The sequence below is a fragment of the Mesoplodon mirus genome (assembly GCF_964341445.2).
Source record: "Mesoplodon mirus genome assembly, chromosome: 12".
Classification (NCBI taxonomy): Eukaryota; Metazoa; Chordata; class Mammalia; order Artiodactyla; family Ziphiidae; genus Mesoplodon; species Mesoplodon mirus.
Window position 1 is genome coordinate 42,092,660 of NC_138988.1, and position 17,004 is coordinate 42,109,663.

A 17,004-nucleotide genomic window follows, 5' to 3' on the forward strand; every position below is an offset into this window, starting at 1 on the left:
CTGGGAGTGGGGCATAATTACCCCTAGACTGAGCTCTGCTCTAAACTCACTTAGCAAATCATAAAAACCACACTGGAAAGGATTACTGTTTCTAAATAAGTTATCTGCACCCCAGAAGATTTAATGCTCAAGAAGATTTAATGGAATGTAAAAATATCTAGGACTCAACAAGGTATGATTCACAACGCATGGCATCCAATCAAAGATAATCAGGCATGTAAAGAGGCAAGAAAACACAACTCATAATGAAGAAAATAATCAATCTATGGAAATCAACCCAGATCTGACACAGACATTAGCATTAGTAAAGAAGGACGAGTTATTGTCATTCTATTCCATATGCCCCAAAAGTTAAACAGTGACACGGAAGATATTTTTAAGAGGTCCAAATTGAACTGCTAGAGATGACAACTAAAATGTCAGATGGGGGCTTCCCTGGTGGCGCAGTGGTTGAGAGTCCACCTGCCGATGCAGGGGACACGGTTCGTGCCCCGGTCCGGGAAGATCCCACATGCCGCGGAGCGGCTGGGCCCGTGAGCCATGGCCGCTGAGCCTGCATGTCCGGAGCCTGTGCTCCGCAACAGGAGAGGCCACAACAGTGAGAGGCCCGCGTACTGCAAAAAAAAAAAAAAAAAAGTCAGATGAAAGATACATTGAGTGGGATTAAAAGCAGATTACACATTGCAGGAGAAAACATCTATGACGTTAAAAGCATAGCAATAGAAACTGTCCAAAATGCAACAGAGAGGAAAAGAATCTAAAAAACAAAAAGACCATTAATGGGGGGGAGAGATAAATCAGGAGGTTGGAATTAACATACACACACTACTATATATACGATAGATGATCAACAAGAAACCACTATATAGCACAGGGAACTCTACTTAACACTCTGTAACAACCTATATGGGAAAAGAATCTGAAAAAGAATGAATATGTGTATATGTATAACTGAATCACTATGCTGTACACCTGAAACTAACATTGTAAATCAACTATACTCCAATAAAATTTTTTAGAAAAGAAAGAAAGAAAGAAAGAAAAGACCATTAAATGAGCCGTGGGACAACTTGAAGATGCCGAACCAAGGGGCCACTGGAGTCCCTGAAGGGGAAAGGAGGGGGTGGCAGAAAATTTGAAGAAATAATGGCCCAAAATATTCCAGATTTGATGAAGACCAAACACTCACAGATCCAAAAAGCTCAATAAACCCCAAGCACAAGAAACATGAAAAGTGCACCAAGGGACATCATGATCAACCTTCTCAAAAGCAATAATAAAGGGAAAATCTTAATCAGAGGAAAAAGACATGTTACATACAAAGAGACAAAGATAAAGATGGCACTGGATTTCGGATTGAAAACAAAGCAAGTAAGAAAACAGTGAAACAACATTTTTTAAAAATGAAAGAAAAAACTATCGACCTAGAATTCCACACACAGCAAAAAATATCTTTTAAAACCAAAGTGAAGTACGGCTGAATTCAGACATTCAAAAGCTGAAACAATTCTTCAAGGGCAGGTCTGCATAAAAAAAAAAAAAAAAAAAAAAGTTAAAGGAAGTCTTTTAAGGAGAAAGAAAATGGTACCAGATGAAAATCTGGATTTAAACAAAGGAATGAAGAGGACTAGAAACAGTAACTGCATGGATAAATAAGATTTTGTTCTCATTAGTTAAATCTCTTTAAAAGATAATTGACTAGAGCAATGGAAGAAAACTGAGAGACCGGAAATAAACCCTTAGACTTTAGGGTCAATTAATTTTTGACAAATTTGCCACAACAATCCAATTGAGAAAGAACGGCCTTTTCAACAGACGGGGCTGGGAAAACTGGCTATCCACATGCCAGAGAATGAACCTGAACTTCTACCTCAAACCACATACAAGAATTAACTCAAAATGGATCCAAGAAGAGCTCAACCTAAGAGCTAAAAACTATAGCTCTCAGGGCATGAATCTTTGCGACATTTGGTAGGTCTGTGTTTTCTGAGACAAAGCACCAAAACCACAAGAAACAAAAGAAAAAATAGATTAGACTATATCAAAATTTAAAACTTCTATGCTGCAAATAATAACAACAGGAAAGTGAAACAACAGTGCACAGAATAAGAGAAAACATTGGTAAATTATATATCTAACAGGATATTTACATGTAGAACATATAAAGAACCATTAGAACTCAATAATAAAAAGACAAATAACCCAATTAAAAATGGCTAAGGGGGGACCTTCCCTGAGAGTCCAGTGGTTAAGACTCCGAGCTTCCAATGCAGAGGGCGCGGGTTCAATCCCTGATCGGGGAACTGAGATCCCACGTGCCGTTCAGTATGGCCAAAAAAAAAAGGGTAAGGGATCTGAATAGACATTTCTCCAAATAAGACATACAAATAGGCCATGAAAAGATGCTCCACATCAGTCATCAGGGAAATGCAAATCAAAACCACACTGAGATTCAACTTCACACTCACTAGGATGGTTAGAATCAAAGTCAGACAATCACAAGTACTGGCAAGAATGTGGAGCTACTGGAACCCTCATACATGCTGGTGGGAACGTAAAATGGTGCAGCCATTTTGCAAAACAGTGCCTCAAAAAAGTTAAACATAGAGTTACCATATGACACAGCAATTCCACTCCTAGATATCTATCTTAAAGAACTGAAAAAATATGTCCACACAGAAACATGCACAGGAATCTTCATAGCAGCCTTATTTATAATGGCCAAAAAGTGGAAACAAGTGTCCACTGACTGATGAATGGATAAATAAAATGTGGTCTGTCCATACGATGGATTATTATTCAGCCATAAAAAGGAACAGAGGGACTTCCCTGGTGGCGCAGTGGTTAAGCATCCGCCTGCCAATGTAGGGGACACTGGTTTAATCCCTAGTCCAGGAAGATCCCACATGCCGTGGAGCAACTAAGCCTGTGCGCCACAGCTACTGAGCCTGTGCTTTAGAGCCCATGAGCCACAACTACTGAGCCCGCGTGCTGCAACTACTGAAGCCTGCGCGCCTAGAGCCCGTGCTCCGCAACAAAACAAAACAAAAAGAAGCCACCACAATGAGAAGCCCGCGCACCTCAACAAAGAGCAGCTCCCGCTCACCGCAACTAGGGAAAGCCCACGCAAAGCAATGAAGTCCCAGCACAGACAAAAATAAATAAATGAATAAATAAATATTTTAATAAATAAATATAAAAGGAATGAAGTTCTGATATATGCTACAACATGGATGACTCTGGATCACATTACGCTAAGTAAAAGAAGCTAGTTACAAAAGACCACATATATATACATATGACTCTATTTATATGAAACATCCATAATAGGCAAATCTATACAGGAGTGCTTGCTTAGGGCTAGAAAAAGAGGGATGGGGAATGGGAAGTGAAAGCTTATGGGTACAGGGTAATGGATAATGCCACCTTTATGGCCTCCAATATTTCCTCAGTGCTAACTGGGTGCCCTGCATTATACTAAAGGTGGTAGATCAAGGGTAAATCAAGATCAGTTAAACACTGTCCCCATTCTCACAAAACTGACCACAGAGGGGGAGGCATAGACCCCTGCCAACAGTTTCAATCTAATCATAATTCAAAACACCACAAGACAGGTAAATGAACAAGGTGTGTATGAAACCTGCATCAGAGGAGCCACAGCAGAGATCACAATGGAGGACATCGCTTGGAGAGTGATGCGTACCTGGTGGGATGAAGTGTGAGGGTGACAAGACAGGGGTAGGAAAGAGTGGGTGATGTTTAGTGTGGCTGGAGGTTCCGAAGGACACAGGGTGGAAGAGACAGCGGCAAGAGAGCAGACAAGAAAGGGTTGGAACTACTTGAAGGAATGTGTTCAATGTCAAGTAAAGGAATCAGACTATGATGTTATGAGAAGAAGTGGCTGAGGTCTCAGAGCAGGGGAGTGGTCCCCTCACAGCTGTGCTCAAAGGCCAGCTGTGTGGATGGAGGTGGGCAGGGCAGCAAACAGGACCTGAGGCAGTCAGGAGGGACAGTAGTGATCCACAGGAGGAACAGAGAGGGTCTTCCCCCAGTGAGGCCCCCGGGCCCCCGCTGGCATGCAAACCCACCAACAGTGGACACTGCAGGGGCTGCTGCTTGCACGGTCTGTCCTGGCAATGGATTTGCCAGACTCCCAGGCTGCTCAGTGCCCCGGAAGTGCATCTGGTCCTTGAAAACCTGATCATAGGATCCACGCCTGGCTCATGTGGTAATAAGGATTCTCTTCCCCTTTAACTTTAACTGGCAGGAAGACTGCATTGGCTTTGAGTCATCAAGTCAACAGTATCTTATGCAGCAGATGCTTAAGAAGACCACAGAGCAATGAGGAAGAAGCATATGACATACTTCTAAATGGAACAAAGAGAACATAAAAGCAAGTACTGTGATGACAACCTGGCAAAAATGATGTCCATGTGGGTATAGCCAACATTATTTTGTTTTGGTTTGGTTTGGTTTGGGGTTATGGGGTTATGGGTGATTTTCTTCTTCCACATGTATTTTTTTTACAGTGTGACTATATTGCCTTTGTGACGCATAAAGTAAAAACAATAAACTTACTGATTGTTTCTTATTAATAAGTGAACTGTGGCTTAGGAGTACAGACTTTACCTACAATGTCCAATATGGTAGCCACTAGCCACGTGTGGCTATTTCAATTTAGACTGAATTAATTAAAATGAAATAAAAATGTCAACTCCTCAGTCACACTAGCCACGTTTCAAGCACTCAAAAGTCACATGTGGCCGTGGCTGCCCTACTGGACGGTGCACGTCTAGAGCTCAGAAAAGCAGCCAGGAAGCTGGGGGACAAATGAAGGTAAGTGGGTGGGGGTGAGGCCAGTCACACGGCCACAGAGAAGATCCCAGCTGTCTGCATCGGACCCCCTAGGATGCTCGTCATGCACACGCGGGCCTCTGCTCTGTAGACTTCAGGAATCAGGATGTCTGCAGGTGGAACAAGCTTCTCGGGACTGGGGCTGGTGTTCGGTAAAGGGTGAGGACTGGAGAGGTGGCAAAAATATAGACTGTGGAGCCACCTGGACCTGAGTCGGGACCCCAGTCCCCCACAGACCAGCTATGCAACCGCTCTGGGGCTCCACTTCCTCTTGTGCAAATGAGTGTGGCTGGGAAGCAAATGAGGGGCGTGAGATGACCGAGCAAATATTCTGCAAACAGTGGCTCACAGTACAACCCATGTCAGAGGCATCAGAGCACCGATAGAAAGCCTGGGTGCAGACGAAATTGTCAGTATATATACGGGGAAGGCAGAGGAGGAAGAGAGAGAGAGGGAGGGGAGTTGATTGGTTATAAGGAATTGGCTCCCATGATTATGGGGATTGACAAGTCCCAAGATCTGCCGTCAGCAGGCTGGAGGCCCAGGACAGTGATCATGTAGCTCCAGTGCAAAGGCAGGAAACAACTGATGTCCCTGTTCAAGGCAGTCAGGCAGGAGGAAGTCCCCTTACTCCAGAAGCGTCCACCTTTTTGTTCTATTGAACAAAACTGATTGGGTGAGGACCACCCACATAAGGGAGAGCTTTACTCAGTCTACCAATTGTTACTCCCATCAAGAAACCTTCATAGACACCCAGAATAATGTTAGACCAAAATCTGGGCACCCCATGGCCCAGTCAAGTTGACACATAAAATTAACCATCACAGGGCCAGAGGTGGGGACAGCAGTTTAAGAGAACATTTGAGAGACAGAACATTTAAGAAAGAAGAGATGCTCTTAGCAAGATGAGGGCACCAAGGAGACCCAAGCAGTAACTGTGATGCCAGAATAAAGCTCAGTTTTCCGTAAAAGATCTCACTCCCTAAATCCAGGATTTGGGGTCTGAGATGAGGCACCCAGTGTAACGTCATGTGCTAATCAGGGTGTGATGAGCCCCATCGTGTCAGAGCACCCTCCATTCTGCTCTTAGACTTCAGGACACACTGGGTACCACCAAGTCTCACCCTTGGTCTGGGATTATTGAAGATTTCCACCCAAATTATGCATGTGCAAATATAAGAAAAGTGTTTGGAATGCAGGTGTGGCAATTAATGATACAGGTCGCACTGGAGTTACCCTCACAACATAGCTTAAAAATCCCAGACTCCTTTAATGTCACAGGCACGAAGAAGCTGATGTTCTCTCACTGTCGGGGACATCATGGCTTCTCACTGCATCAACAAAGTCTGATCTGGGAAACCAAGTCTGGTCCCAATTCTGGTGCACGCAGCAGAACTGGGTTTGCTGGAGAGGGACAAGTGACCATCTGATGACGCGTCAAGTAAAAGCCACCCCTCTGCTCTCCTCCGACCCGCACAGCCCTTTGCCCAGCTCCATCTGTTTTGGTTGTTTCCTGATTTAACCCTCACCCACTGATTTCCTTTGTATCTTCCCACTGTCCCTTTCTCACTTTCTTGATCTTCAGCTTTTTCCCTAGATCCAGCTGACTCATTCAGCTCGCACACAAATGCTGAATATGATGAGAAATATTGGGATGACTCAACAGCTCAGAAATTCAGGGATCAAAGCCCTTAAAAAGGAACAGACCTCTAATCAAAGCCCTTAATCCATTTCTCTCCTACGGGTACATCCCACCCACTACTGAATTCTAGCTCCCCCATTCCAAGTACAAGGCCACTCTTCTGCATTCACAAGTCAAAAGTATCCCCAAACCCAACCTTTGCTGTCACACAGCCCCCAGGCAGAGCTGAACCTGAGATGTCATGGCAAGATCCAGTGTCTCTCTAAGCAAAGCTAATTTGATACAGTGGCTGCAAGCAAGGGCTGTGGGTCCACACGGTCCTGGGTTCAAGTGCCAACCAGTCTATTTAACATCGATATAACCAACCACAAGCAAACTAAACTCTCCAAGCCTCTGCTCGTCTGTGAAATGAGAGTAATAACAATGGTGAACTCACTGGGCTGTTAACAAGGATTTAGTGAGCTACTTCGAGCGAGAGGATCAGGGCAGGGTCAGGCCCAAAGTAAGCTAGAAAGCTCACCTGCGAATTACAAATATTGAGATGCTCTTAAGCAAGCGTGCCTGCCATGAATTAAAGGGAGACCTCCCTAATTCAGGCTCAACTATTTCAGAATCTGGGCATCTCCAAAGGCTGGGCTGGTGAGGAGGCATATACAAAGTCAACGAAAACAGTTAACATGATTTCAGAGGCAGTGCTTAGACTTGGTAAGAGAAACAAAACAACCGCCAAGAACCCTCCCGCACTTCAGATGTGACCTTACTGCTGGATGAATCACCAATCACTGATTTATTCACTAAGAACCTCCATCCCACAGCTCTGGGCTTATTTCTAGTTGTTTCATTTACCTGAAGGAATGAAATGGCACTTTCTAGTGTTCTGGATGCAGGATTTCACTAACTCTGTTAGACAGACTTTCCCAGATGGGGTCTAAATAAATGTGTGAGATTTCACTATAAAATCCCTTCACAACCTTTAACAGGCATGGATGTTCGGTTTTTGGAAGGTGGGATGGGCAGTGGCATATATTCTTATTTTTGTTGTGTTTTTTTCCCTAAGGCAGATCACAGTGCACCACCAACTCAGGAACATAAGCACTAGGTCACAACGCTCAAGAGTCACCTGTTCTGGCCATGACCTGCACATCCCAGCCCTGTTCTGTTAGTGGACCCCATCCGGCCCTCAGCTGCCTTCCTCTGAGCTCAGGCCTGTGCTAGGCATAATCCCCATCAGCCTCAGGACTGCCTGCCCCCCAAGCCCTACCCTCAAGACCAGGGCACCCTTGTGGTCTATCGGCTTCTGGGGAGGGGCATGTCTTATCTCGTCCATCGTTTTCCAACTCACGTGGCTGAAAAACAGTAGGGGGCCGTGAACATGGCAAACTGGTTTCCCCATGACTCCAGGATGGAATTTATTTAGTCTTTACAAAATGAACAAAATCTTACTTTCTGGGCCTAAAACGGCCTGGGGTGAGGACACAGAGCCTGGCCTCTCTCTGCCTCAGAGTCTATTCTGGAAGGTGCCGAGGAGACTTCACTTGACCCCCCAAGTCCAGCACACTTTTTCTTCCTTCTTGTTCCGCCTCTCTCGGGACACAGACAGGCGCCAGCTTCTCCTCATTCAGGCCACTTGACACATGGTGTCCAGACACATGGCACATGGCTGGCTGGCCAAGGCCATGCCTACCCTCCCCCCACCCCATGCTGTGCCAACGACTCCTGAGAGCATCCAGTTGGGGGCCTGGCCACCTTGGGTGGGCAGAGCCGAGGTGGGAGAGGGAGACGCACAGCACACATCTCCATGGCAACCAAACACACCCGCTGCCGACAGAGGAGCATGTCAAAAAAGAACTTTAACAAGCCACATAAACGCCCACGCATCGTGCCCTGAATGCTTGCTTCTGGGAACGAACACCAAGGAAACAACTCAGCAGAGGGAGAAAAGCACGCAGGCACAAAGACATTCACTGGGGCCACGTGTAATAACCAACAAACCCAAGACACGGAGACACTCGCTCCCTGCCATCAAACCATGGAACAGCTCAGTTGACAACTATGTAACTGTTAAAATGATTATTATGAAGAAGACTACAAAGACAGGGGTGAATTTATGACACAATATTAAATCAAAAAGGATACAATACTGGTTTACACTGTATGATCACAACTCTAAAAAATGTGTATAAATCTGGACAAAATCTAGAAGGGAAAATATTAGTGAAAATACCTGTTCTAGAATGATAACAAACCAGGTTGCTGTCTTTAAATTTTTTTGTGGCTGTCATGTTGTTCCCACAACTAAAAATGAACTAAACATTGTTGCTTGTTGGCAGATGGGGACTTGGCCAAGGTGCCCGGGAGAACTTGCACCATCCAGAGGCAGAGGTTTGTCTGGGCGTGTGAAACACCTTGGGATCCTCCCGGGACACAGGATGAGAGGCTTGTAAGGAACTGCTCTAGGACTGTCTCCAGGACACGAGACAGTCTCTCATCTCTGATGAGGTGAGGGCTCTCTGCCCCACCCCTCTGAAGGGAGCTGCTGACTCATGACCGCTTAGCCGCGTCCAGGATTGACTGCTTAGCATCCCATAACTTACACTGCAGTCATCGGCCCTTTTGTTTCAGTGTTGTCCCTTTGGGGGTGTGGGACAGGGACAAAGGCACCTTTGGCATGTCCTCTTTGTTGCTCACGAAGGAAATAAATTGTCTGAACCTAGAAGTAGCTTGTTTTATCTTTACTGATCAAATCAGTCGGGCCTTGGCCTGGCCTTGTAAGTGCATGTGAGCTCTCAATAAGATCCCGATATTATGTTTTAATAAAGCATCAGTAAGACCCAAGAAGTGAGTGTGTGCACGTGCCGGTGTGTGTGCATGTGTGTGTACCTACAGAAATACATCTTGACGGTGTTTCAAGCTAGATTATTCTCATAAATGAAATGGGAAAACACACTCACACACATATATACAGTACACTCTCACACACACTGTAACCAACCAGACAAACAGATGTGCAAGGCTAACCTAATCTAGATTCAGGAGCCACGGATTCAGCTCAACTGCTAGGTTTTCAACCTCAAGAAGTCTCTTTCCCTCTCTGACCCCAATTTTCTCTTCCCCAACGAAGGAGGGGACGGACTGGATGAGACCCCGGCCCCCACTGTGCTGTGTCCACGTGCTGAGGCTCATGCAGAGATCCTTGAGGACTCGCAGAGGCAGGATGTGGGCCACCCTGGCACCTCTTTCTACTGAAAGCAGTTACTGGCAGCAGTAAGTTAACTGAACAAAGGCAAGTCACTTCTGGCGTCCACAAGAAGCTGCTCAGACACATGCCTGGGTCTCCAACTGCTCCCTGTGAGTGGGGAGGAAGCTGCATGTTTACCCACAACAGGAATGCCACCACACTCACTTTCTGATGGAACTCAGAGCTTCCTTCAGCAACTCTGCCCTAGGGACTGGTTTGCTGGCACCAGAATCGCAGACAGTGGTTCATTGTTTATGTGAGAAGGTAGGGCATGCCTAGTTCAGGAGAAATGGTTCTTTCCTGCTTGGGGAACAAGGAAGGCTTCCTGGAAGAGGAGACATTGGAGCTGGGTCCTAAAAGCTGGACAGAATTTAAATGCACGAAGTGAGTGGGGAAAGGAGGTTCCAAGGAGTGAATGGAGAAGAGACAAATTGTCTCACTGTGATAAGGAAGGTAGGAAGCAATAAAACACAGACCAGACCACAAGGGCCTTAAATGCTAGAACAAGCAAAATTCCAAAGCAGCTGTCTTCCTGAGTGTTTGTGTTTGTCATAATTTGAAAATAAACTCAGCCCATTAAGGAATTGCCAGGTAGTCAAGCAGCCACTGGTGGAACCAACAGACTCACCAGTAGGTTTTGCCCTCCAACAACTTTCTAGTTCAAATGGTAATTGCTTGAGATATAAAAATAGCCTCTATTCAATATTTATTTTCTTTTTTCCTGGAAGATAGAGCAAATATTAAGAAACAGTTATAGGAGCCAAGAGTCAAAGATAATTTTTAAAAGAAGGTGTGATCACAACTCTTTACGGATAAAACACAAACACAGGTCAAAGATTTTATTTAATTCATCATTGAATGAGAGACCAATAAGATGTTACAACTGGGAGACAGCAAAGAACCATCCACATGCAGGCCATCAGAAATGCTGAAGTAAATTTTCTTAATGGATGCAAAACTGGTCAATCTCTGCCAGACACAGTTTGCATTGCTGTGGACAGGAATCACGGGCCTTGCCGTCAAGATTCTACAACTTACAGAGTGTAACACAGCTCAAAGGCAAGGAAAGGCCCAGAGACCCAGGGAAGCCAATAACCAGAAAACTCCTACATTTCCACTGCGGACGCTCAGGAGACTGTGTGATCCATCTCAAAGTCTTTCGCAATTTTCCCTTCAAAGGTGAGTAACGATCAAGGCGGAAACTCTTAGGCATGTGTTTTATGGGAAATCACAGTGAGGATGAAGCCTAAGGTTTGGAACCAGGCATATGCCTGTGCCACCAAGGCATGGCAGGCCCATGCCCACCTGGTGAACTTCAGACTGAGAACCAGGGGGCTCTTGAGGGCTGTGCCACAAACCAGCCGAGAAAGTCCCTCCTCTTCCCATCTCCGGAGGCTTCTAAAATGAGAAGCTTGGCACTAATCCCAGGTACTCAGTTCTGGCCACACCTGGGAGTCACCGGAGGAGCTTAGAAACAATACACGTGCCCCACTCTAGAAACCCCATCCCTAGGGCTTCTGATTCTGCTGGTCAGGGTGGGGCTGGGGCATCACTGGATTTTTTTTTTTTAATTTATTTTTGGCTGCATTGGATCTTCATTGCTGTGCGTGGGCTTTTCTCTAGTTACGGCGAGAGGGGGCTACTCTTCGTTGCAGTGTGCGGGCTTCTCATTGCGGTGGCTTCTCTGATTGTGGAGCATGAACTCTAGGCACGTGGTCTTCAGTAGCTGTGGCACACGGGCTCAGTAGTTGTGGCTCGCGAGCTCTAGAGCGCAGGCTCAGTAGTTGTGGCGCACGGGCTCAGTAGTTGTGGCTCGCGAGCTCTAGAGCACAGGCTCAGTAGTTGTGGTGCATGGGCTTAGATGCTCTGCGGCATGTGGGAATCTTCCCAGACCAGGGCTCAAACCCATGTCCCCTGTACTGACAGGCAGATTCTTAACCACTGTGCCACCAGGGAAGTCCATCACTGGCTTTTAAAATCTCTCCCCCCAACCCTCCCATGATTCTAATGAACTGCCAGGACTGAGGACCGCTGGGCCAGATGATAAGACCCCCTGGTCCCGGACTCTCTTTGGCTTTGTTGTAATGTTTCCTTTTAATAGACAGCTGCCAGCCTTGGTGTAGAAGTGGAGATGTCAGTGGGACATTTTTCAAAAATGCTCCTCAAAATTAATCTTTGGTAGAGAACATGAAACAAGCACAATTCATGGCTCCGTCAGACTTAGCAAACAGCCTGCAATGTGTTAGAATCTTCCACTGTGTATGCCATCAGTTCAATGAGCAGTTTGCTGAGCTGAGCACAGGCCTAGTTTCCTGGTTTGCCGCTTTAGGCATAATGCCCGTAATGCAGTACAAAGATGCCCACAGGTATTTGCTAAGAGGCATCAATATGTGTGTGGCATGCATACACACAGGCATTCACGCACACGCTCACACTTCCCACTGAACAGCAGCCTCCAAATGAAAGATCGGGGCCAAAGAGTTATGAAAGGACCCTGCTTCACACAGGGGTAACTGACTGACTGGTCCCCACAGTGGTGGAGAAAACTGACAACAGGGCAGACAATGGTGAATCCCAGCACTTTCCTCCTGACTCTTCTGAGACCTCTGATGTGCATTACAAACCTGATGTTATTAGGAATTGCTCCACTACCACCAGAGTGGGCCCCAGGCAAACCCTGGTACTCTGTGATAAGTCAGCATATCCTGATGGGTCTTGTGTTGGTGGTACAAAACCCTGTTCTAGAGGACACTGTCCTGCCTTCCCATAGGACCACGGAGGGACATGGGCCAAGTGTCTCCAGGAAGGATGCTCTTCCGTCTCCTCCCTTCCTGGTTCCCTGTGTTCCTTACCCTGTCCCTCAACACACACACACACATACATACACACACACTTACTGCAGGCCGCACAGGTGAAGCACGCGTCGTGGTAGAGGTTCCCCATGGCCTGGCAGGCCTGGCCGGCCCCAAACACCCCCTTGCTGCATTTCACACAGGCTCCTGCAAGGGAAAGAACACAGCAGTGAGTCAGGAGGGAAACAGTGTAAAGTGAGTGATAAAAAGCCAATAGGGGCTTCCCTGGTGGCGCAGTGGTTGAGAGTCCGCCTGCCGATGCAGAGAACGCGGGTTCGTGCCCCGGTCCGGGAAGATCCCACATGCCGCGGAGCGGCTGGGCCCGTGAGCCATGGCCGCTGAGCCTGCGCGTCCGGAGCCTGTGCTCCGCAACGGGAGGGGCCACAGCAGTGAGAGGCCCGCGTACCACAAAAAAAACAAAAACAAACAAAAAAAGCCAATGGACAGGGCTTCCCTGGTGGCGCAATGGTTGAGAGTCCGCCTGCCGATGCAGGGGACACGGGTTTGTGCCCCGGTCCGGGAAGATCCCACGTGCCGCAGAATGGCTGGGCTCGTGAGCCATGGCCGCTGAGCCTGCGCGTCCGGAGCCTGTGCTCCGCAACGGGAGGGGCCACAGCAGTGAGAGGCCCGCGTACCGCAAAAAAAAAAAAAAAAAAAAAAAGCCAATGGACAAAGCAAGATATCCACCCCTTCCCCTAAACAGCCCATCACCAAATCCGGAGAATTACTCCTTTGCATTGTCTTTCTCTCATGTTCTCTCCCTCCATCAGCCTTTCAACTATCAGTCCTTTCCACTGCAGGAATCAGGCCCCAGGCTTGTGTTCAGGCCCCCTCCACACCAGTGTGCTAATGTTCAGAATACCTCCACTTCTTCCACCTCCTCCCTTGCCCAAAGCTTTCAAAGCCTCCCACCGTTATAAGACAATGTCCAAATGCTGCACCAGGATTACAACATGCCAAATACACAGGTTGGGCAACTTCAACCAAATTATTTCCTTTGATTTACAATGGGAACCACCAACGGGGATTTACTAACCTCACTTTTTACAAAGAGTGATCAGGCCCCCAAGCCCCAGGTCTCTCAGACTGCAAGCCCAGCGCTCTGCCCTCTGCCCTGCCCCCGGCCCCTGGGTCTCAGCTCCTCGCCTTTGCTCGGGGCTCCCCTGTCTGTGCCCTATGCCCACTCTTCGGTCCCTTTATATGGTCCCTTATATGGGCCAGTCCTCCACATAAAAGGAGGTCTTGGAGTCTCCCTTCCAAAGAACTCCCCCATTATAGTCAAATGAAAAAGATCACAATTATGTAAATAACGCATGAAAATATTTTTTAAAAAGATTCAAGAAGGAAATATACCAAAACTGTAAAATTATGGCTGGTTTTACTTCTTTCCATCTTCTGTATTAAAAAAAAAACTTACAAGGGCAGGCATTGTTATAGCTGAAAAAAGTCTAGTTCCAAAAAGTGTTTGGATCTGTTTTTTTTAATTTTTAAAAATTTAAAATTTTTTGGCCGTGCCGAGTGGCTTGTGGGATCTTAGTTCCCTAACCAGGGATTGAACCTGGGCCAATGGCACTGAAAGCATCGAGTCCTAACCACTGGACTGACAGGGAATTCCCCTGGATCTGTTTAAATATACTGTATAATGTTAAAATTTTTGAAAAATCAATTATACATCTCTATACAATTTATATGTAAAATATATATAACTAATTTTTCAAAAATTTAAATATATATAAAAAGCTCCCCAAGCATCCATCAGGGTAGCCAGCTCATGTCCTTGGTCAGGGGCTCAGCCAGCCTTTTCTAGCTCTGGTTCCCATCTGTCAGGCTGTTCTCAGGCTGCAAATTCCCAGCCACATTCTGCCTACAGGGCAGAAAGCCCTGTGTTTCAAAGTTCTTATCATTTCAAGTTGATAAACTGCATCACCTTCAAAGGAAGTCCAAGCTAACACATCCTTCATGAAACACGCCCACACCAACCACACCAGGTGCACAGAGAACACACTAAGCCCAGGGCCCTCACGTCGCTTCACCAACACTCCCTTAGGAAGCAGGTGATGCCGTCTGTAGGAACAGTACTGGGCCAGCCGAGAAAACTGGCTCTTGGGGGAATTCGCTTATGGAAAGTTCTAGGGATCACAAGTGGTGGTTATTTGTAGTTCTTCTGCTTTAACTTTTTTTTTTTTTTTTGCGGTACGTGGGCCTCTCACTGTTGTGGCCTCTCCCGCCGCGGAGCACAGGCTCCGGACGTGCAGGCTCAGTGGCCATGGCTCACGGGCCCAGCCACTCCGTGACATGTGGGATCCTCCTGGACCGGGGCACGAACCCGTGTCCCCTGCATCAGCAGGCGGACTCTCAACCACTGTACCACCAGGGAAGCCCTGCTTTAACATTTTATTATGAAAACTTTCAAGCATACAGAAAAATGGGAAGAATCATACAGGGAACACCCATATGCCCACCACCTCAATTCTACAATTGTTAGCATTTTGCTGCCCATCCCTTAATCAATCCAACCATCCATCTTATTTGTGATACATTTCACAGTAAGATGCAGACAGCAGTCCACTTCACCCTGAACTCTTCAGCCTGCATATCATTAATGAGTCCATTATTTGCCTACAGTTATTTTTTCAACATAAAATTCAAACAGTGAAATGCACAAATTATAAGTCTATCATCCAATGAGTTTTGACAAGTAACCTATGTAATGTAAACCCACATCAAGATAGAGAATGTTTCCAACACCCCGGCAAGTTCCCCAAGGCCCTTCCCTTCCACCTTTTCTTACTGGCTATGAAATTACCTTTGTGTGTGGGTACGTGTGCACGCACATGCACACGCACACACATATGCAGGATGAAACTACTGGACAGCTGGTATTCCTGTACCTAGCAAACAGCATGATGAAATTGAAAACATCAAGGAACTCAGAGGCATCAGCATTTCTTTTTGTCTGATTATTTCCTATACAACTTAGGCTGCTCTTAAGTCAAGAAATACATCCGTTCTGGGCAAACTGCGTTCCTTTGCTGGCACAATCAGAGCTGTGTCCAGCTAGCAGGGAAGAGTGAAGACGGCAGGGTTCTTCCAGTACCACTCCTCTCTAAACCTGTTGCAGCAGGCTCATCACTCTAGAAACCAATGGTGCCGGCGGCCGGCCACTGAAGCAGGTGGCCCAGGTGGGCCAGGCGGGGCCTCTGGCATTTAGGCATGTGTGTGGACATGGAAGAAATGGGGTTGGTGTGCCCAGCACTGGACACGGCACCTACTGTGCTGTGGCAGGTTACTGGTTACCTGGGCACTGCCTGCCTCTCCTAGTGAATTGGGAGCACCTTCAAGATAGGGGCCACATCGATGTAAACTGGTGTAGCCATTATGGAAAACAGTCTGGTGGTTCCTTAAAAAACTAAAACTAGAATTACCATATGATCCAACAATCCCACTCCTGGGCATGTATCCAGAAAAGACAAAAACTCTTATTTGAAAGGATACATGCACCCCGATGTTCATAGCAGTAATATTTACAATAGCCAAGATATGGAAGCAACCCAAGTGCTTCAACAGATGAATGGATAAAGAAGATGTGGTGTATATATATACACAATGGAATATTACTCAGCCATAAAAGGAATGAACTAATGCCATTTGCAGCAACGTGGATGGACCTAGAGATTATCATATTATGTGAAGTAAGTCAGACAGAGAAAGACAAATATTATTATATGTGAAATCTAAAAAGTAATACAAATGAACTTATTTACAAAAAAGAAACAGACTCACAGACATAGAAAACAACGTTATGGTTACTGAAGGGAAAAGAGGGGGAGGGATAAATTAGGAGTATGGGATTAACAGATACAAACTACTGTATATAAAATAGATAACAAGGATTTACTGTATAGCACAGGGAACACATATTCAATATCTTGTAATAACCTATTACGGAAAAGAATCTGAAAAAGAATATATATATTCTTTTCACTTTGCTGTACACCTGAAACTAATACAATATTGTAAATGAACTATACTTCAGTAAAATAAATAAATAAAAATGTTTAAAACATAAAATAAAATAAAATCCAAAACAAGAGAGACAGGGCCACGTCTTACCTGTGGCCTCCACAAGTGTTCAGTGAAGAACTGTTGAGCTGAATCACTTTCTGTGCAGCTCCACGTATGGCCTGTGTCACCTCCCCTCTGCCCTAGCCCTCACCTCCCTGTACCTGGGGTACAGGTACCTGTAAATGCCTTTTACAGAGTCTTATGCATCTCTGATCACCTGCAGCCCCTGACAAAGTGCACTCTTATGCCCTCAACAAACATACATAAAAATAGAGAAATAGACAACGTGGGCCTTTACTGAGCCCTGGTTGACGGTATAATTCAAACACGGTGACGGGGGGAGAACTTTCTCT

General features: G+C 46.0%; 1 protein-coding gene across 2 annotated transcripts in view; it reads right to left on the reverse strand.

The window, feature by feature from the left end:
* Window positions 1-17,004, reverse strand: part of LIMD1 (LIM domain containing 1) — an 80,192-nt gene that overhangs the window by 19,662 nt on the left and 43,526 nt on the right. For both annotated transcript variants that reach the window (XM_082637536.1, XM_082637535.1), the window contains one exon: window positions 12,632-12,733. In XM_082637536.1, coding sequence (XP_082493662.1) covers window positions 12,632-12,733 — 102 coding nt within the window. The remainder of the gene's footprint in view (window positions 1-12,631; window positions 12,734-17,004) is intronic.